This window comes from Raphanus sativus, unplaced genomic scaffold (assembly GCF_000801105.2).
Source record: "Raphanus sativus cultivar WK10039 unplaced genomic scaffold, ASM80110v3 Scaffold0496, whole genome shotgun sequence".
NCBI classification, from domain to species: Eukaryota; Viridiplantae; Streptophyta; class Magnoliopsida; order Brassicales; family Brassicaceae; genus Raphanus; species Raphanus sativus.
The window spans coordinates 15,365-37,383 of record NW_026615814.1 but is presented as its reverse complement, the minus strand read 5'-3'; the positions used below and the strand labels follow the sequence as shown (position 1 = coordinate 37,383).

The window sequence follows — 22,019 nt, the reverse complement described above, 5'->3', positions numbered from 1 at the left end:
TCCTGATATAGGCCAGATTTTCCCTGATTCTGATCCTAAGTGGAAAGGAGCTGCTTCCTCTGTCTTCATCAAAGAAGCTGTAAGCTTTCGTTTACTCCAGTGCCTTCTTAATTGTAGTGATCACTTAAGCTATCTATATTCTTACCGTGCTTGCAATTTGCATACATGATTTTTATCTTGGCATAACTCACTTTTTTTATATTTGGTCGGTTCATGCTTGATGGGTTGATGAATTATAGAATGGTTCCTCGTACTCTTATATTACTTTGGAGGCTACATATATGATTGATTTCATTTCAAGTATGGCTGCTCTAGTTTGAAACTATTATATAGCTTCCTGTATATATTACTGTGAATGCTGATTGCATGGTAGCTATTGAAAATCAAGCTAAAAACTTTGAATGTTGATCACTTTTAAATTTGGTGATGATTTCTTCTTAATGAGGTTGCATATAAGGATTTGGTTCGTTGAGATTGAAACGAGGTTTTGATTGTCTTTATGTGTCAGGTGAGACTTATGGACGAGGCAGGGTACGAGATAGGAAACCTAGACGCCACACTGATTCTACAGAGACCAAAGATAAGTCCACACAAGGAGACTATCCGATCCAATCTGTCCAAGCTTCTTGGTGCAGACCCTTCTGTGGTGAACTTGAAAGCTAAAACACATGAGAAAGTTGATAGCCTCGGAGAAAACAGAAGCATTGCAGCTCATACTGTTATTCTCCTCATGAAGAAGTGAGTCGGTTTTTATTATCTTCTTTATGTATCAGTCTCATAAAAAAAATGCTTTATATGTAAATGTTAAACTCGGTGTAATCACCCTTTTGACTTTAGATAAACCATCCATATATGATCAAATCTATAATACTCTTACTCCTCAATGAAACGTTAAAGTTAAAAGATTACTTCTGCCGCTTAAAAGATTATGCAGTCATGGTAAGCTTGGAATCTCTGTCGCTCCCTCTCAGCATGTTTTTTTTTTTGCTAAAGAAATGTGTCTAGTGGGCTTTGAACCCAACTTCGGCTGAACTGTCGCTAGCAGACAGATTGTTCAATTTTTAAACCATAAAGATCTCGAAACTCATGTACAGTTAAAAGATTAATTTTTTTTTTTTATGTAAGGTTTCAGTTCATAAACTATAAAGAACTCTAGAAGCAGACAGATTGTGTGTAATCAAAAGTTTTTATTTTCGATAAAAACTCATAAATCTATAATATAATGGCGGAGTTCACTCCATCTAGAGAGGACACGTGTCCTTTATTAAATAATTGGGCTGTTATGTTCTTTGATCTATATGAAACATGTGGGCTATTTAAAAATTTGTGTATTGTTAACGTGTTTTGCCATAAACGAAATGGGCTTGCTTAAAAATAAAAATCAATGGCCAATTAGGCCTCTTGGTCCCTAATCTTTTTAGGGTTTCCAACGTTTCAGATGAGTCCGAGAAACAGAGTGGTCCTTTGGGATTCCATAAGCAAGGAAGAGCGATTATTGGAATCTCTTAATCCGCCATGGCTTCGTCGGCGCTCTCTAATCTGATGCTTACCATTGATTAAAAGAAAACGAACTACTCGATCACTACCGTCCTCTCTGCAATTACATTGCTTTCACTTCCTCTGACCGCGAACCTCAGCTTCTAGAAGACGATCAAGAAACCCTAAAGAGCCTCTGCTTCGATATAGAACAGGTCAGTCACCGATCCATCTCCCTACGCCCTTCTCATTTCTTATTACAAGGCTCTCTGACTTGTGGCAAGAAGAGGCTCTAACGCTGTCATGGAAGAGAAAAGGAAGTTTTTTTCCTGGTTCAGACAACAGGCAAGTAAAGTAAAGTAAAGTTTGAATGAAAAACAAAGAGAGACTTGAGGCTTAATTGTGTGTTTGTGTTTGTTTTGGAAAAGCAGGTGGTTGATCGTTTCAGGTTCTGTTATTATTGTCTTATACTTACATGTTGAAAGTACGCTGACAATTATTCTCTTAGTAGAAAAGCAACAGGTATCCTAATCTCTTTGCTTCACTTCTTTATGAAACCTGAATCATATAATTAGTTGCCATTATATTTTTTAGGTATCGTCTTTGGTTATTACTCTGGTTTCCGTAGGGCGAAGAGGTAAGCCTTTGTTTTATGTATGTTGAATTCAGTTTTCCCCATGATCCATTGTTGGTAACATTTTGTTTTCTCTTTTTTCTTTTTTATTAACATGGTTGGATCAAGAAAGTAGAAATGTCTCTCTTTTGTGTTCTCTGTCATAAGCAGTATAAATACAGAATAGTCTTAAATGGAATATTATGATGTCCTTTAGCTATTTTACAGAAAAAAGCAATTCGTATGTTTGGGTTAAAACGCCTAAAAACCATGAGTTTTGGGGAAACCCTTTTCTCATAGTTGTAACATGGTAGAGAAATCAATGAAGTATGTGCGCACGCGTGGGTGGGAGAAGAAACCAGTCACACGTGTGAATGACACGTAGAATAGAGGAAACTACAATTTTTGTATAGATGATTTTTAGAAGTTTAATTGTTTCTCTTTTTGTTGCAGGAGAAGAGAAAAAAAAAGGCAGGCCTCAAATTTATCCTCTTTGAAAAAAGTTTAACAACCAACCAATCAAGACAGGAGAAACAACAGGGTTTTCTAATGGCAGCCATGAACTCCAATGTTCTCACATATTGTAGCTACGTAATCTCTGATGCTAACTCAGCAGAGCTGAACCAGAGAGCGGGTTTAGTGAATTCATCAGTTGGGTTTGGTCAGAAGAAACTACAGTTCCTGTTATCAAAGCTGCTCAAAAAGAGTTGGTGGTAATGAGGTTAGTGGAAGAAGATCTGCCATGGTTATCTTAGCTGCGACACTCTTCTCCTCTGCTTCCGCTAATGCTTGGGTCGTTGATGATTACCATGAGAAGAGCAAAGTGAACAAAACTGCTGTCCAAAAAAAAAAGAAGAGCAAAGCAAACTAAGAGTATATATTAAGAGTATCATTTTTCGTTTTGATTATCTACCTAAATTTGGTTTGTAGAACCCAATGTTTTGTGTGACTACATTTGAAGCTATATAAAACAATGTTTCATATAAAGGCATGACAACATTTTTAGTCTTTAAGAAAAAGGTGATGAAATGGCAAAAATATATTTGAACAATTTAAGTTTAGATGTGCATGTGATTAAATGTCTCTGTTGTGTCACAGCAAAAGGAGGTCCGCTCCATGCCATTGCTGTCGATCGTCCTCTTTCATCCAAACTTCTGATTTTAGTTCTTCTAATGCACAAGTTAATAAACAAAGTTTTTGTTTGGAGAGATTTCTGCTACTGAGCAGTTAGATAAAGTGACCAAGCTATTGGTAACTTATTTAAATTCAAAAAAAAAACTATTTCGGAGCTCATATTAGGCGTTTTTTTTCCGAAACAAATTTTATAAGAGTTAATCAACTACATGTGTTTCCAAGTTAATTTGATATTTAGCAGTACAAATATGAGAGCAGTTCTGAACTGAGTTTCTTGCCTTCTTGGAAATCAGTATATATTATTATGACATATAACCCCGCGCTTGCGCGGGGTTGACGAACCCTAGTAAGACGAGATAGAAAGAAAATTTTGTTCGTGGTGATTAATTTATGGGTAAAAATCCAATATGGTGAAACTATCATGGTTTGAATTCCGGTCGCTGAAATATTAACATTTCGACATTGTGAGGGATATAAGATCGATACATGACAAAACGTGACTAGTTTGAAAGGAGATGAGATCGACATGTGGCAAAATGTGACTAGTTTAGACCATTTTTGTGGGATTAGAATATTCTGCATAATTCAAAAAGAAAAAAAAATTGTGTTCATGGCTCTTGTGAATTATTTTGACAGGCGAGGTGTCAGATAAGCCAATCAGCATTCAAGTAGTCCAACCCGTAACGGAATAAAAAAATTTCACGGACCTTACTGTCATGGAATACAGTTCGTATATATATCCAGTTCGAAAAATATGAGCCTGCGACATTTTTATCTAAAAGCTCTTATAAATAAAAATGTCGCAGATTCATATTTTTCGCGACGTTCGATAGGGGATAAACAAGCAACTGATTCCAAATAATTTTTATGGTAAACTTATAAAATTATGGTCACAAGCATCGATCCAAAACACGTAAAAATTAACATAACCCACTTTAATTTATCATATATAATAGGTTTTACAGACTAATTGATTTGCGGGCTTATTGCAAAAGTGACTCAAAACTTGAATTCAAACAGAAAACTAACCTTTTCTTTTGACTCATTTTTTTTTTGAGTTTTTAACCCCACATCTGCATTTTATCTACGAAAATGCCATTAACCTTTTTTTTTTTTTTCGAAAATGGCTTCTTTACTGTCTCAACCTCATTTTCTTCAAGTATTTACAATATTGCCACTGCCATGAATAGTGGGAACAACCTTGTACGAACTGTTTGGAGCTTTTAATGCCCTTTAATGCACGTAAATCTCTTTACACTCTCTCTGTTTCAATTGTTATGAACTAAAAACAACATTTCTTTCACTTTCTCTCCATATTCATCCAAAAAACTGAAGCTTTTGATTCAAAATTGTTTGGAGCCATATTTCTTTCGTTTTGACTTACGGTTGCTTTCGTTTGAGGTTCTGGGTGGTTGGAGAAGACCCTGTGTGCAAACAAAGTCATCTCACCTAGTTTAAGGTACGAATTTGAATTTTTTTCAAAATCTGTTCGCGTAGAAGACTTACAAGTAAGTCATCTGTATGTAGAAGACTTACTGATGAGTCTTCTGGTCAAACGGACGACTTAAACTAAGTCGTCCAGCTTTGTTTGGTGAAAAAAAACAGTCCAGACGACTTATATATAAGTCGTCTACGAGAAACAGGCTAGTTTTGCATTTGACCGAATCGTGTCAGATCTTTGACTATTTCTGGACGACTTATAATTCAGTCGTCTCTCGGAAAGTTAAAATTTCAATATTTTATTAAACTAGACGACTTACGTGTAAGTCGTCTTAGGTTAGTTTTGTAGTTGAAAAATAAAACTTCATAATTTAATTTTACCAGACGACATAATATAAAGTCGTCCCGTCAGAAGACTTAATTTAAAGTCGTCCGGGGAAAGCAAAGTCGTCCAGAATTTTTCCCAATTAAGTCGTCCAAACCTTGCTTATCCCGGACGACCTTAAATTAAGTCGTCTAGCTGGACGACTTTTAGTTAAGTCGTCTGGAGAAAGTTAAATTTCAAGTTTTATTTTTCAATTACAAAACTAACCTGGGACGACTTACGTGTAAGTCGTCTAGTTTGAATAAAATATTGAAATTTTTACTTTCGAGAGACGACTGATTTATAAGTCGTCCAGAAATAGTCAAAGATCTGACACGATTCGGTCAAATGCAAAACTAGCCCGTTTTTCGTAGACGACTTATATATAAGTCGTCTGAAATTTTTTTTTTAACAAACAAAGCCGGACGACTTAGAATTAAGTCGTCCCTTTTAATTTTCAATTGCAAAAGTGACCTCTTTAGACGACTTACCTTTAAGTCTTCTGGACGACTTAAATCTAAGTCGTCTGCGATAATGTTTGTTGAACTTCTTCATTTCTCTATGTTTACTAATGTGTTTATTTTGAATATTTGCAGATGATTTTTAAGTTACATGCAGTGTATGGAGAATGGTTGTTGAGAGATTTCCGTTGGGATTTTGTGGTTGATGATCTCAAAGGAGCAAGATTGTTTTATTGAATGAAGATTCAACACATGCTGAACTTGTTGCAATGGCTCAAGAAGATTATAACCTGGACATGAGATCAGTGACTGTGGAGATTAGCTACTCATTACCAGCAGAAATGATGATGACTCCAAGCAGTCCTCCCATTCATGTTACAAGTGATAGACAAGTTCGAAACTTGCTCGAGATACTCAAAACGCATAGAGTATGTCTTTGTGTATCAAGCCGCAGCAAGGTGGAAACGGTTTCAGAGAAAAAGAGAAGAAGCTGGTGAATGGGAAGAAGATGTTGGTGATAATGATGAAGCTGGTGAATGGGAAGAAGATGTTGGTGATAATGATGAGGCTGATGAATGTTTTGAAGATGTTGGTGATAATGAGTCTGTTGAAGATGAAAATCAAGATGGGGAGGAGGAAAATGGGGAGGAGGAAAATGGGGAGGAGGATGCTGATAACACTATTGTTGGTGAAACGGATCAGAATGGTGGGGATTACAGTCTTTATGGAAAGGTTCTAGATGAGGACGAGGAAGATGATGATAATATTTGTTTTGAAGAAATTGAAAAGACATATGCTAAGACAAATGCTATTGAAGGAGGAAAATCGGATTGTACCAGCATCTATGTCAACCAGAGTTTTGTTAGCAAGGATGCACTGCTTTCAGAGCTGCGGTTGACAGCAGTGAGGGGTAGGTTTTCTTTCAGAATATACAAATCAACAAAAACTCTCCTTGTGGCAATATGTCGGGTTAGCGGTTGTGGATGGAAGATCAGAGCGAGTGTGAAACATGGGTCAAACACGTTTGGGTAACAAAGTATGTGGAAAAACATTTATGCTCAATTGGAGACCGAATCGCTCAGCGGAGACACTGTACTCCAAAGTATGTTGGTAGTCTTTTCATTGATCGTGTTGGGATCATTGATGGGATAACTCCACAGCATATCACTGATGCAATGAAGAACATGTTTGGCATGACGCTTGATTACACCACTTCATACAGAGCACTGTTATATGCACAGAAATTGGTGAGAGGATCAGCAGAAGAAGGGTATTCGCGTCTGCCTTCATATCTCGAGCAAATCTCCATTGCAAATCCTGATTCTATCACGGCTATAGAACTTGATTCTGAGAAAAGATTTAAGTATCTATTTCTCTCTTTTGGAGCTTCTATCAAAGGTTTTAAGTATCAGAGAAGGGTCATTGTGGTGGATGGAACTCACCTAAGTGGAAAGTATGGAGGTGTTATGTTAGTTGCAGCCGCACAAGATGGCAATTTTCAGATATTCCCATTGGCTTTTGGGATCGTGGATGCTGAAGATGAACCTTCTTGGGAATGGTTTTTCACAAAATTGGCTAGTTGTATATCTCATGACAAGCCTCTGGTGATAGTCTCTGACCGGCACGCGGCCATTAAAAGTGCGTGTGAGAAGGTGTTTCCTTGGGCAACCCGAGGAATATGTTATTATCACCTTCAAGATAACATTGTCAAAAAGTTTAAGGGAAACATCTCATGTACTTGGTGAAAGGGGCTGCTTATGCGCACACGGTTCACGATTTTAACCGGTACATGGCTGAGATACGGAGTGCAAACCCGGAACTTGCAACGTATTTGGAGAAGGCCGACGCCAAGCTATGGTCAAGGGTTTATTGTAAGGGGAACAGGTTCAACATAAAACAAGCAACATCGCTGAATCTATTAATTCCGCACTGAAGCGAGCAAGAGGATTTCCGATTCCGTTCCTGCTGGAGTTCATAAGGCAGAAGTTAGGAAAATGGTATTGGAAAAGGAGACAAGATGCTTTGAGTCTCCCAACTGTACATAGCCGGGGTGTTGAATACTTGCTTGCTGTTCGATCAGAGATAGCGGATACGATGACGGTCGAACCAATTGATGGATGGCGTTTCTTTGTCAAAGGTGGCAAAATGGACTGTGCGGTTGATTTGGAACATGTAAAGTGTGGTTGTGGTGTCTATGGAGTGGAGAAAATACCTTGCTCTCATGCTATGCAGCTGGAACACATGCTGGTGTGCATATCGACACACTTGTATGTCCACTTTACTCAAAGAATCATCTGTATGCAGGATACTCAGAGAATATATATCCTATCGTGTCACAACATATTGAGGAACGAGAATGCTTTCCTCCAAACGTAAAGCGTGGTCCGGGGAGACAGAAGAAATCAAGATGGCAATCTTGGTTGGAGCTATCTAGGATGAGGGGACACAAACCCAGGAAGAAACACAGGGCACGGAGATGCTCAAACTGCAAGGAAACTGGCCATACGAAACCACAATGTACACAACCAGTTGACTAGTTGTCCAGACGACCTAAATATAAGTCGTCCAGTCTTGATTACCCGTCCAGACGACTAATTCTAAGTCGTCCAGTGTTTCGTCTACCTTCTACGAAGTCGTCCAGTCTTGATTACCCGTCCAGCACGACTAATTTCTAAGTCGTCCAGTGTTTCGTCTACCTTCTACGAGTCGTCCAGTGTATTAGACTACCTTCTACTATCCCTTCAAGTGTATTTTTTTAGACGACCTTTTACGAAGTCGTCCAGTGTATTTAAGTCGTCCAGTGTATTTAAGTCGTCCAGTGTTTAGACTACCTTCTACTATCCCTTCAAGTGTATTTTTTTTTTAGACGACCTTTACGAAGTCGTCCAGTGTATTTTATTTTTAGACTACCTTATTTTTTTAGACGACCTTATTTGTAAGTCGTCCAGCTGGAAAACCTTCCAGACGACTTATTTGTAAGTCGTCCAGCTGGAAAACCTTCCAACGACTTATTTGTAAGTCGTCCAGCTGGAAAACCTTCCAGACGACTTATTTGTAAGTTAGAAAATCTATACAAGTTAGAAAATCAAATAAATCATACATGCCCACAAACATACAAATAGATTTGTGTAAACAAATAGTTCAAATATACAAATAGATTTGTGTATACAAATAGTTCAAATATACAAATTGATTTGTGTATCTATACAAGTTAAAAAATCTATACAAGTTAAAAATCTATACAAGTTAAAAAATCTATACAAATTGATTTGTGTATCTAATCATACATGCCTACAAACATACCACCATCCTCATTATCTTTCAGATGCTGATCAACAAGCTCCGTCCATATAGCCAAAGCCATAGTATCCCTCATAGTCTTCGCATTGGACCTAGCAAAGTCTTTAGGGCTAAAGGGGACCCCAAGAGCATGACATTCAATGTACTTTGCAGCGTACACGCCACAATCACCATTGTTGGCCGTGGGTACATCTTTGAGGAGTCTCTCATAAGTGTATCGCTCCAACCCATGCATCTGGTCCTCGCACTCCACAATCAGATAAGGGACCATCTCGAGAAAAGGCTCCATTATCTCATCCCATCTTTCTGGTATGGTAGTTGAAGGTATGCTGTCCCAGACGACTATGTGCCTCTTAGGGATCGATATCCAAATAGCCACCCAATGTTTGTTGTCCAAGTTCAGTGGCGCATAGATATCATCAATGTCCTCCCCCCACTTCTTGTTTGATTGGCAAAATGAAGGCATTGATCCGTCATACAAACTCGCCGGCCCCACTAGGTAGCATTTTTCCTAAACCATTGTGATCAGACGACGATGTTTTGAAGACCAGATACTGTTCTCTCCAAGACTGGGTAAAGTTGTGATCCAGGAAGCACATTCGCTCGCTCCGGAAACATTGTGGGTTCTCCTTATACCTCTGCCTCAGCACATTCATCCAAGCATCTATATGCTGCATATAAAATAATACAAGTTAGAACCTTCCAGACGACTTACAAATAAGTCGTCTGGAAGGTTTTCCAGCTGGACGACTTACAAATAAGTCGTTTGGAAGGTTTCCAGCTCGAAAACCTTCCAGACGACTTATTTGTAAGTCGTCCAGCTGGAAAACCTTCCAGACGACTTATATATTTACAAATCTATACAAAGACAAGTTACCAGACGACTTATTTGTAAGTCTTCTGGAAGGTTTTCCAGCTGGACGACTTACAAATAAGTCGTCCAGCTGGAAAACCTTCCAGACGACTTATATATTTACAAATCTATACAAAGACAAGTTACCAGACGACTTAAAGATAAGCAGAAGACTTACTACGTCTTCCAGCCATGCTTTGGATGTCCGGAGTTTTTGATACCACCAAGTTGGTGATGTACGTGGTTTGTCCTCTTCCTTAGTGAAATAATCACTGCAAACAAAAAAGCAATCAGTTTTGGTAGACTAAATCAAGCTATTATGGGTAAAGCAATCACTTACGGATCAGTTTTCAACCAATCAGCGAGCTCCTTCATCTTAGGTCTGTTTAGTGTGGGAAATGGATTATACTTTCCCACTCTAAGGAGTTTCCTTCTCTCTGCCGTATAAGGAGATATCTGCGTGGGAGCAGGTTTCTTCGTTCGTTCACTCCTTGCACGCACAGAAGCAGTGGGAGCTGTTTGGTCCAATACAACCAGGCTCGGTTCTGAAGCTGAAGCTGGATCGGTGGAAGCGAAGCTCGGTTGTTGATCGTTGGAAGCGAAGCTCGGTTGGTCAGTGGAAGTGAGAGGAACAATCTCTTTGGAGGTGACACCATCTGCTTTATCCTCCGGCAAGATCTTATATACCGAGATCGCCTCATCTGCTGTATCCTCCGGCAACAATCTCTGCAATAAAAGAGAACAAGTTAACCCTGGACGACTTAAATAAAAGTTGGGAGAGGATTTGGTTCCTGCTGGAGTTCAGACGACTTATTTGTAAGTCTTCTGGAAGGTTTTCCAGCTGGACGACTTACAAATAAGTCGTCTGGAAGGTTTTCCAGCTGGAAAACCTTCCAGACGACTTATTGTAAGTCGTCCAGCTGGAAAACCTTCCAGACGACTTATATATTACAAATCTATACAAAGACCAGACGACTTAAAGATTTGATACTAACCTCTTTGGGCAGAGGAGAAGGCTGTTTCTTTTGAGGAGAAGGCTTTTTCGTTTGAGGAGCAGGCTGTTTCGTCTGAGGAGCAGGCTGTTTAGTTTGAGGAGCAGGCTGTTTCGTTTGAGGAGCAGGCTGTTTAGTTTGAGGAGCAGGCTGTTTCGCCTTTTGAGGAGTAGGCTTTGCCTTTTGAGGAGCAGGCTGTCTGGTGGGAGGAGTAGGATGATTGGTTTGAAGTGGAGGCTGATCCTTTTGAGGAGTAGTCTGTTTGTTACTAGCCCCGGTTTCTGGGGCTTGTGGGGTAGGATGTTTTTTACTAACCCCGGTTTCTGGGGCTTGAGGGGTAGCCTGATTGGTGACACCAACCTTCTTCTCCACAGCTTCCAATCTATCGGAGATCTTCCTAATCTCCCTGATGCACTTCTTAAACCCCTCTTTCATCATGTCACCTAAGCCACTTCTTAAGTCCTTGAACATGTTTTCTAACTCCTCTCTGGTCACCCAACTAGCCTCTTCTCTAGCCTCTTCTGTAGCCTCTTCTGTAGCCTCTGTAGGAGCCTCTTCTCTAGCCTCTTTAGGAGCCTCTTTAGGAGCCTCTTTACGAGCTTTCTTCCGAGGTCTCTGATTGTCTTCCTCCACCTCCTCCACAACCATCTCTTTGGCTCTTTTCGATGGAGTCACAAACTTGGGTTTTGTACCAGTGACTTCCCAGCAATCCATGGTCCACTTCCACGGTCTCCGATCATACATCACTTTAATGATGTTCTCCGCGGGCACGTCATCAACCTCAGAGTCCCATTTTGGCCACATTTCACTAATGTCCTTCTCAACAAAGTTGATCACGCGGGTCTGCAGTAAATAGAAGAAGAATCGAGTTAGATATTTGAAACAAAATACTAAATAGACGACTTAATTATAAGTCGTCAACTAAGTCGTCCAGCTGGACGACCTTCCAGACGACTTATTATAAGTCGTCTACTAAGTCGTCCAGCTGGACGACCTTCCAGACGACTTATAATAAGTCGTCTACTAAGTCGTCCAGCTGGAAGACCTTCCAGACGACTTATAATAAGTCGTCTACTAAGTCGTCCAGTTGGAAGACCTTCCAGACGACTTATAATAAGTCGTCTACTAAGTCGTCCAGCTGGAAGACCTTCCAGACGACTTATAATAAGTCGTCTACTAAGTCGTCCAGCTGGAAGACCTTCCAGACGACTTATAATAAGTCGTCTACTAAGTCGTCCAGCTGGAAGACCTTCCAGACGACTTAATTAAGTGAAGATGGAAAGGTACCTGACTCAAGATAGCAGCTTTCATGAATCTGCGGCCTCTGCTGCCGTCGTAAGCCAGAATCGGTGGAGACGGACTGTTTGCTCTGGGTAGACCAATACTAGCACCCAATCCCGGAATAGCTTCGTACGCCCAGACCTGAAGAACTTGTATAAAGCCATCCACGGTGTAACAGCCAGTAATATCTTTGTTCCACAAAGAGTCCATCAGCACCTTAAACGCGACTCTCCCCCATGGATAATTCTCAAACCTTTCTAAATCCATCACTAGCCTTGCGAGAGTAGCTCGTGTAGCGCTTGAGAACTTTTTCCCTTCAATGAATCCAGTGAAGATGGAAAGGTACGCGAGTCGCTTGCGATCTTCCCTGGACCAATCCCGCATCTCTTCAGTGCTGCTATTATCTGATCAGTACTTGGCCCAGCTTCCCGATGAACTCCCATCATCTCCCAGAAAGAAACCATCTGTGGGGTAACTTCACATTCTGGTGTCTCAAGGTCCTCGATGTAGTCGCAGTTTAGACCAGTGATGTTTTCAAACTCTAACAGTGAAAACCTCGCAGGTTCTGGACCAACGAGACACCACATCTCGTACTTCTTCTTAATGTCCAGCTTTAAACCGAGCAAGTGGTGAACCAGCCTTGAAGCCCAACCAAATCCCTGCTCCTTGAACTTGATGAAAACTCCCAATCTCGACTCCTTGAGCTCTTCAAATTCAGCATCAGTGAGAGCTTCCCTAAGAGCAGTAATGCAACTTCGTGTTATCCGTATGATACGAAATGCTATTGTGGGGTTCTGGCTCTTCCCCTAATGTGTATAACCTACGGGGGAGTTCTGGAATATCCATCCTTTTTGTCTGCAAAATAATCAAAGACAACAATAGAAGTCAGAACACAAGCTAAATCAATCACGCCTTAATTGTTACTCCAGACGACTTAGTAGACGACTTAAATATAAGTCGTCTAGAAAGTCGTCCAACTGGACGACTTAGTTGACGACTTATATTTAAGTCGTCTGGAAAGTCTTCCAAATGGACGTACTAAGTCGTCCAGGTTGAAGACTTTCCAGACGACTTACTTACAAGTCTTCCAGTAGAAAAATTTCAAGCGGACCTGATTAGTCGCAGAAGGAGTTCGAGTACTCGTCATTGTGGTTATAGATCTGAAAAAATAAACGTGAAACGGTGAGAATGAGTAAATTGAAAGAGACAACGTTTTATGTTCATCTTTTCCACGAGTTTGATGACTTACCGGCGTTAGGGTTTACAGAGAAACGGCGCTACGGTTTACAGAGAAGAAGCGGCGGCGCTAGGGTTAGAAGAAGCGGCGGCGCTAGGGTTTAGAAGAAACGGCGGTGCTAGCTAGTGTTTAGAGTAAGCGGCGGTGAGAACGTTGGTGAGCACGGTGGCGAGGGCGACGGTTTGTTCGGAAATAGTGGAAGCGGGGGCGCTAGGGTTTAGAGGAATCGGCGGCGCTAGGGTTAGAAGAAGCTGCGGCGACAACGGTGAGAATGAAGTGAGATAGATAGCCGACGTTGAGAACGATGGTTGTTCAGAAATAGTGGGAATTCGAATCGCCTTTGATATCGCCGGTGAGAGAGAACTGTTAGGGTTTCTGTTCGCGGAAAATGAAAAAAAAAAAAAAAAAAATCACCTTATATATTGGGTAAATAATCCGGTTAGCTTTAAAAGTACATTGGTAAACTTTAAGGTTTGGTCCGGTTTAGACGACTTATTCTGGCTGATAATGTACATCAGACGACCTAATATTTAGTCGTCTGGGAACAGAAGACTAAATATTAAGTCGTCCAATACCCTAAAATGAACCCCTAAACTAAAATGACTAAATTAACTTACTAACCACGTTATAAAATCAAATTATACTTCAATAGTGTTTACTATACACAGAAATGAACACGCCTAGGTAATTTTAAAAATTTTCAAAAACGGTTTTAATGCTTTCCAAAATCTAACCCTAAGAACAAATACAATACTACAACATATGTTGATGAAACATAAACTAAAGAATATCATGACTCACTACTTTCACTCATCTGGGCTGAAAACAATTGAAATTTGTTATATATTAATTTATATCTCTTAAGACATATGTTAATTACATAATTCCAATTTTTCACTTATCAAAATATTTTTTACAAAATTTTTAAATTATGTTTAAGAATAACTGTCCAGATGACTTAATTTAAAGTCGTCTGGACGACTTATTTTCAAGTCGTCTGTTTACAGACGACTTGCGAGGGGTAGAAACGTAAAAAAAAATCCGTTTTTTTGTTTGTTCACAAAGAGATAGTTGTAATTTCAATAGCCTTTTAGGTTACTTTTGCCTTTGACCCAAGTTGGGGTACTCTTTTGGGTTTGACTCCAAGTTTTGAGTCACAATTGGTAATTCTCCCTTGATTTGCGCCTTTCCCCAGGACTGGACACATATTAGCTATAGCCTGTAGGTAGTATGGTTCCAAAATAGACTTCAGTTCGCCAGTTCAAACTTAACTCCACGCTTTAAAACAGTGGACCTATGGGACCAACCTTCCAGCCTTGTTCTTACGAAAAAGAAGAAGAAAAAGAAATTGAAATACTTCCTCAATTTTATTGTGTTAACTAAACCTGAGAATTTTACATGAATCCAGGAACCCGAATCACAATCGATCCGAATGTTCACCCTTAACTAACATAATAAAATTGAAGATCCATGTCTTACTCAAGATCCGATCTGGTATTCCCGAATAAATCAAAAAATTTGTATACGTTAGCATTTGCAAATTTTTGATATTTCAGATATTTATTTAAGATTCAAGTTTTCGACTAAAATTTTCATATTTTAGATATATGTTTATAGATTTCGGGTATTTAAGCATTTTCGGGGTTTTAGGTATTCTAAACACTAACTACTAATATCAAATCATAACCAAATTATTTGGGTATATTATGGTTCTAAAAAGTTAGACTCAAACCGACCAGGACCTCGTGAGACCCAAAACAGAACCAAAATTTACATAACTTTTTTTACTCAATAAAATTACAGTTATATATATATATATATATATATATATATATATGACTCAAAATGTCTGAGATATGAAAGACATGATGAGAACTGATCCAACTGCGACTGGAAGATCCTAATACCCAAACCTAGTGCTAGTCTTGTTATTTATTATATCATTAAATGTAAATAATTTTTGAATAACAAAATCTTTCATTCAACTGAAAGAAAAACTGAAATTATCATTTAGATTAGTTAAATTGTGGAGAAAAATTAAGGGACTATACCGGTCAAAATAATACTGTTCTAAATTTAAAATTAAACTAAAACGATGTATCACATTAAAGATTAAACAAAAGTAAAAAATGATAAACTTAACAAATTCAAAATGAAAATTTGCGTGTGGTGAGAATAAAATGCTTGTGTTGTGAAAAATAAATCTTCTCTATTATTTTTATCTACACTTTAAAAAGTCATAATAGATCCATTTAATCAATTACGTAATATGACATAGTAGTCAATAAGAATATTAATAATAAATGAATTTAACTATAAATTTGAATTTTATTTTTGATTATAACAAAATCTGTGAGAAAAATCTAACAAAATATGTTAAGGAAAATCTAACAAAATCTTACTCAATGTTTAAATATTTTTTATTAAATAATATATTACTTAATTTCATAATTAATAATATACTATAAGTTAATATTAATTAAATTTTATTGTAAAATAAAAACCTATGCTATTTTTAATAAATTTATAATTATAGTCTCTATTATATTAAAATAGAAGTATTGACAAGATTATATTAAATTGGTAATTAACATATTTAAAATTTTTAAAATACTTTCATTTAAATAAATTATCATTTACCATTAAAGGGGTTAATATTTGTTAACTATATAATATTTTTATACAAAAAATAAAGTTCTTAACATATGGTAAATTTTTATTTCTACAGCTACATATTTTTCAAAAATTATATGTTGAAAAAGATTCTTAATTTGATTATTTCAAAGTATATATTAAAAGTACCAAGCTCGAAATTATAATAACAATTAATAGAAAGTTAAAATACATAAAACAAATCATTATATATTAATAAAAAAAAAACTTAAACAATAAAATTTAATAGTTATACAATATATAACATTAAAATATAAATTCTGTATTCAAAAATTATGATAATATCAAAGTTTATAAAATGGAAAAAATACCCGCATGAATGTGCTGATTAAACTATAGTGTGATCATAAAGGAGAAGAAAACTTAACTATGTATGGTAGAGACATCTCTGTCTAATGATTATCATTACTCGACCAACTACCCCTTGAAAGGCTTTTCTTTTAATTAATTAACACATTTTCTTCATTAGCATCAATAATTAATCACCAGAACTATTATTTATGTTGACAAAACATTACCTTATTTAACAAAAAAATATATGGTTAAATCAAACATAGTGGACCCAAACTAAAAGGGTCATTTCATTGCTCCTCCTTAAAGGTAAGCCAAGCCCTTAATGATGTCATTGATAGAAACTAAACCTATGCTTAAGTTGGATAATAAAGATTTAAATACAGGATATAATATATGTTATATATGTCTTTGAAAAATTATGTATGTGTAAGTTCAGATCGCTGAGTGCCAATAAATGCTCCTTTTCTTCACAAAATTAGGAAGGTTCCTAGTTATTTATTACGTTCCCATCGAGGAATGAGGTTTCCTTGAATGCATTTTTAAAATAAAATACATATACAATGCAAGTCTTTTCCCAGTTTTAAACGTTGCTAATCTTAAGTTTGTTTCACTTTTTCTTTTATTTTTTAAAAAATCTAGTAAATTGAGTAGAATAAAAAATAGCCAAGGAAAAGATTGCGATATATAGAAGCAAAAGTCATATTTCTATGTCATCATATTCACATCGATGTTTGGTACCTGATTTGCTCCAATCCAACGGTCCCACTTCTCCATCAATTTCATCTACGTACATAGGGTCTCGCCACACTTGTGTGTAGGGCTATCATATTTTTTTCTTTTGAACTTTAGGGTTCTTGATTCAGTCAGAAAATTTAATTAATTAACGTTTAAACAACGGAATGAGTGTTGAAATGAGTGTTTAAAAAAAAATGAAATGAGTGGAACGGACGGATGAAATTAAAAAAAAATAACAATAATCACGGAACAAGAGTTTGATAATATATGTAGTGTTTTAAACTGTTAATTTGTCGTTAATGATGTAAGTGAATGATCAGTTCATCGACATTATAAATTTGTTGGATCCAGTTAATAGAACAGACGAGATCAACGAGCAAATAAACATTACAAAAATAAAATGAAAAATGATCTAAAGATGTATGGTGACCGGCGAGTGTTTTACACATTCTGTACTAACTTAGTATTGAGTATGCATCTCAAAAATTTGTGTAATGAAATCATATGTATCGTAATTTTTATGTAAACCTTCGTCTACACTTCTTTCGTTAGGATCCTATTTGACAAACGAATGTCTAATCGATGACGAACTGATGATTTCATTCATGATTAAATATTTGGGCATGTTAGAAGTACGATAAATGGAATTAAGCTTAATTATATAAGCAAAATATAAAGTAATACTAAAACTCATTATTTAATACTTTGATGGAACGAACCTGATATGACATATATGAATGTAATAAGTTATTACATAGTATTGCATGACTATCTTTACAAGTTATCAATACGAAACTTAAAACAATGACGGTGATAATTTACAAACGAAGCGATTTCATTTTCGGCATGGTCTCCCGATATGTCTCCTAACTAATCGAAGCCTTGTAATTGTAATTTGCAATGATTACCATTCCAATTTCCAAATACTTATAAAAAAAAACACTTGTTGCATTTGACGTACGTTAATTTTAAACTACATTTTTCAACACTGAAGGATTATATTCAACATTGACCCGTTACAACAAGTGTTCTTTTTAAAGTCCATTTAAAGTTCATATAAGTTCTAACTTTGCTAGAGATGAATTTACTGAGAGTCGATGAAATCAACCGAGACTGAGTTAAAATCCATGAGTGTCAAACTAAAACTAAATTCAGCCAGGTTCATAAAATTGTAAAAAAAATATTAATATTCAAAATTTTTTTTATTAATGTATTCCTCTTTTTAGTTTAGATGACTATTTTAATTTGATTTTAGTTTAATTCGCTTTTAGTTAGTACTTTCGTCGTTCTTAATTTGATTTTGGGTGACTTTGTCAACTATTCAATACAAAAAATTCCATAATGTCAGATGTATGGTTTTTCTAGTCATCATATTTTTTAAAAATGTTATAGATATTCGTATTGCACGTGTTTGAAATATGAGGGGAAATAAACAATGTTCTAAGCAAACGGTTATTAGTTGCGTACAGTTTCAATTAGAGTGCGACCCAAATAATACGTACGAAAAGTGATTAAGAAGGAAAATTAGTTCTGGCTTCTTTTTTTTTGGGTGGGGATCGGCAGCGTGTGAGTTGTGACCATCAAGTTTTACATTATTTACTATCTTATACTAAATGAAAATTAACTTCCCTGAAACTATGTTTAGCAACACAAAGTTCATAAGTTGTCATGCCCCGCAAAGATTATGCTCCGACGTTAATTGAAAATTTCAGAGTTCAACTAAATTATTTTAGACTGACATTCTCTTGTTTTAGATCCATTTATCCCAATATGAATATTAATTTCGAAATGAGTTTTTTTTTCTAATATGCAATTCCATATTTTCAGCATAGTAAGATTATTTGAGATGAACCAAACAATTTATGTTTCTAATAGGAAAATGGTGCTTTATTGGTAACGATACATGAGGCAAATTCTACAAGGAACTATATGTCACCATTAAATATACATATATAAATTATAATGGCGATTAATTTGTTCTGCGGATGCATCTAATTTTCGTCGTGAGGTCTTTGGAAAAGCAGGCAAAAACTTTGACGGGAGACAAAAGGGTACGTGAAGAAAAAAACATGTAAAAGTGATAAGGGCTTAACGTAATAATACTACAACAAAAACTCTCTACGTACAACGAGTAATAACACATGAAAATAGAAAGTTGATGAGAAGTCGTTTTATGGTTAGATCGACGAAGAAATATCCCAGACCCCACCCCTGGGACCAGACCCGGCCCAACCTTTGTCTCCTCCCCTTTTAAAACTCCCCAAATTTTCTTCTTCTATAGTTACAAAGCCCTCAAACACACACAACACAAGAAAGAAAGTGTGGTATACATATCCATATAAATATTAATTTAAGATAATTATTGCGGTTAAGTGTTTAATTATAATTAAGTTAATTTTGGAGCTAAATCATGGGTCATCACTCATGTTGCAACCAGCAAAAGGTGAAGAGAGGGCTTTGGTCACCAGAAGAAGATGATAAGCTTATTAGATATATCACAACTCATGGCTACGGATGTTGGAGTGAAGTCCCTGAAAAAGCAGGTACTTATTATCATTTTAGTTCTTCCGTTTTATATCTGGTTAATTACATTGTTTTACTTTTCACTTATAGATTCAATATAATTTTATAAACAAATCTATTATTGCAATGCATATTTGATATATTCATTAGGGCTTCAAAGATGCGGAAAAAGTTGTCGATTACGATGGATAAACTATCTTCGACCTGATATAAGAAGAGGAAGATTCTCTCCTGAAGAAGAGAAATTGATCATAAGCCTTCATGGAGTTGTAGGGAACAGGTTTCGATTTTTTTTCCTAGATTTAACCCAATTTTTTTTTTAACCTAAAGTTATATACTTCAGTTTCTTTAGTTTTAACCTAAAGTTATATACTTCACGTATTATTATTTAAACCATTATAACTGTACTATTATGGATAGACCGTTATATAAATTGTTTTCATACTTTTGTATTATTAATCCCATTTTTATAGTGATAAATTTCCTGAGTTCGGGATACGCCTATACATATTTTATCGTTATATAAACAGTCCATCAAGTTATATATGTATGTGTAAATATACCACATTGTTATATGTTTACTTTGGCCACGGTTCTAAGGAACGACTATACGGTCGATGACAAAGAATCTTTAACGTGTAGTTTCATTCATCTCTTTGTAATTTTGTCTACTTGCTCGATCTGCTATGTAGTGTATTTCAAGTTACTTAATCGAACATTTCAAAAATATAACACAAACGTCCACACACATGTGTATACATATTTAGCAAAGAAAAAGCTAGCATACACATAGACTTGTACACATGTATGTGCTTAATGGTTGATGTTCTTCTTATAAATTTGTATATGTTTTTCAGGTGGGCTCACATTGCGAGTCATTTACCTGGAAGAACAGATAACGAGATAAAAAATTATTGGAATTCATGGATCAAGAAAAAGATACGAAAACCTCACCACCACTATAATCGTCATCAACCATCAATAACTACCGTGACAATGAACGTGGACGCTACATCGACTGTTACTGCTGTCCCCTCTAACACCACTACATCGACTATCGATAGCTTACATTTTGACAGCTTTATGGATTGTCCTAACCAACTAAATTTCTCCAATGATCAAGAAACTAATAAAAAGATTCAAGAAACCCTTTCATCCCATAAAACCCCTCTCTTCATGGTAGACCCAACACTTCCTGTTCTTGAAGGAATGTTCTCTCAAAACATCATCACAAACAAGAACCATGACCACGAAACACAAAGAGGAGGGAGAGGAAGCGTTTTTGAGCAATCATTTCTGACAAATACCATGGAAGAATGGGATATAAATCTTCGTCAACAAGAACCGTTTCAAGTTCCTACAATGGTGTCACATTTGTTCAACAACTCTACCAATTCAAATACCGAAACGGCTATAAGTTACATTAATATACCAGCGTTAGTAGAGGGAAATGTTGATAACATCTCCCCAATTGACAATAGCACTCAAGATGGAGATATGGCTTCGGCATTCGAAAGTTTAAAGAAGCAAGAACAGAGCTATGATCAGTGGATGGATTCACAACAGTGCTCTAATTTTTTCTTGTGGGACAACCTTAATATAAACGTGGAAAGTTCATCTCTTGTTGGAAACCAAGATCCATCAATGACCTTGGGATCCTCTGCCTTGTCTTCTTCTTTTCCTTCCTCATTTTAAATTATTGTATAAATCTCAGGAGAGAAACTTACGCTAATTTGTCTATATGTTTATTTCTTTTATTTTTTCTTGGAGGTTGTTTTCGGATGTTTTTACTTTTCCTGTGATGTTGTAATGAGTGTTATAAAATGTTGATGAGGAGATGGTGTGAATGTATGTATGTATGTTTGTGTAATGTGTTATTTGCTAATTCATGTTTGTCCCCTAAATCTGTGTAACAAAGGACGAAAGCACTACTCCATGTTGTATTATGCATTCACAAAGTTCGTAAACAATGTCTTTAATTTAATATGCTGTACTATAAAAACTATGTTACATAAAATTAATCAAGATCTTTCAATTTTTAAGTAAAGATAAATTGGATGATGTTGGTAAAACTGCATCAAAATTTTAAAATGAGGGTTCATAAAACTTAAAAGACTAATTAAAACAATTATTTAGGAATTAATTTATTGTATCATGTTATTCTTTTTTGTCATATCGTATCATGTTATTCCAAAAATACAGAATATATAAATTCAATTTTGGTATAAAATATGTAATATCTTATATGTTTAGGTATAATATATATACCGTTTTAAAGGTTTTAGTATAATGTATTGTTGCAAAAAGGTATTTACGTAAAGAAATGCAAACATTAACCTGTAAAAAAATTGTGCTTAAAACAAATTGCTATCTTACAAGTATAAATTAGATACTGACTCGCCCTTTTCAAGGGCGGAAATTATTTAAACAAATATTTTTAATTGTTAGAATATACAAATTATAAAAAATAACAATAGTTTTTTATATATATAGTTTTTGAATAATATTGTTTTTGGTTATAAAATATACACATTTTTTAATTATAACTTCTACAGTGAAACCTCTATAAATTAATAATGTCAAGACTATACCTAAACTATAATTTTTTTTAATTTATAGAAATTATTAATTTACCGATATAAC

The 22,019-nt window shown here is 36.0% G+C and overlaps 2 protein-coding genes across 2 annotated transcripts; both read left to right on the top strand.

Moving 5' to 3' along the window:
* Positions 1-4: 4 nt before the first annotated feature.
* On the top strand, positions 5-908 carry LOC130502307 (2-C-methyl-D-erythritol 2,4-cyclodiphosphate synthase, chloroplastic; the record flags this gene model as incomplete). Its single annotated transcript, XM_056997081.1, has 2 exons — positions 5-79; positions 509-908. Coding segments are annotated over 2 exons (309 nt in total), but the record flags the coding sequence as incomplete, so codon positions are not given.
* Positions 909-19,157: 18,249 nt separating this feature from the next.
* LOC108826826 (transcription factor MYB41) lies at positions 19,158-21,280 on the top strand. Its single transcript, XM_018600173.2, has 3 exons — positions 19,158-19,396; positions 19,527-19,656; positions 20,234-21,280. Exons 1-3 carry the CDS (start codon positions 19,264-19,266, stop codon positions 21,069-21,071), a joined length of 1,101 nt encoding a protein of 366 aa, XP_018455675.1. The 5' UTR covers positions 19,158-19,263; the 3' UTR covers positions 21,072-21,280.
* The last annotated feature ends 739 nt before the right edge of the window (positions 21,281-22,019 follow it).

What these genes read in the sequence shown, in the direction of transcription:
- LOC108826826 (XM_018600173.2), top strand. Translation starts at nt 19,264, where the DNA reads ATGGGTCATCACTCATGTTGCAACCAGCAAAAGGTGAAGAGAGGGCTT. An exon ending in TGAAGTCCCTGAAAAAGCAG is followed by an intron (nt 19,397 to 19,526) that starts GTACTTATTATC and finishes TATATTCATTAG; the next exon opens with GGCTTCAAAGATGCGGAAAA. An exon ending in CATGGAGTTGTAGGGAACAG is followed by an intron (nt 19,657 to 20,233) that starts GTTTCGATTTTT and finishes TATGTTTTTCAG; the next exon opens with GTGGGCTCACATTGCGAGTC.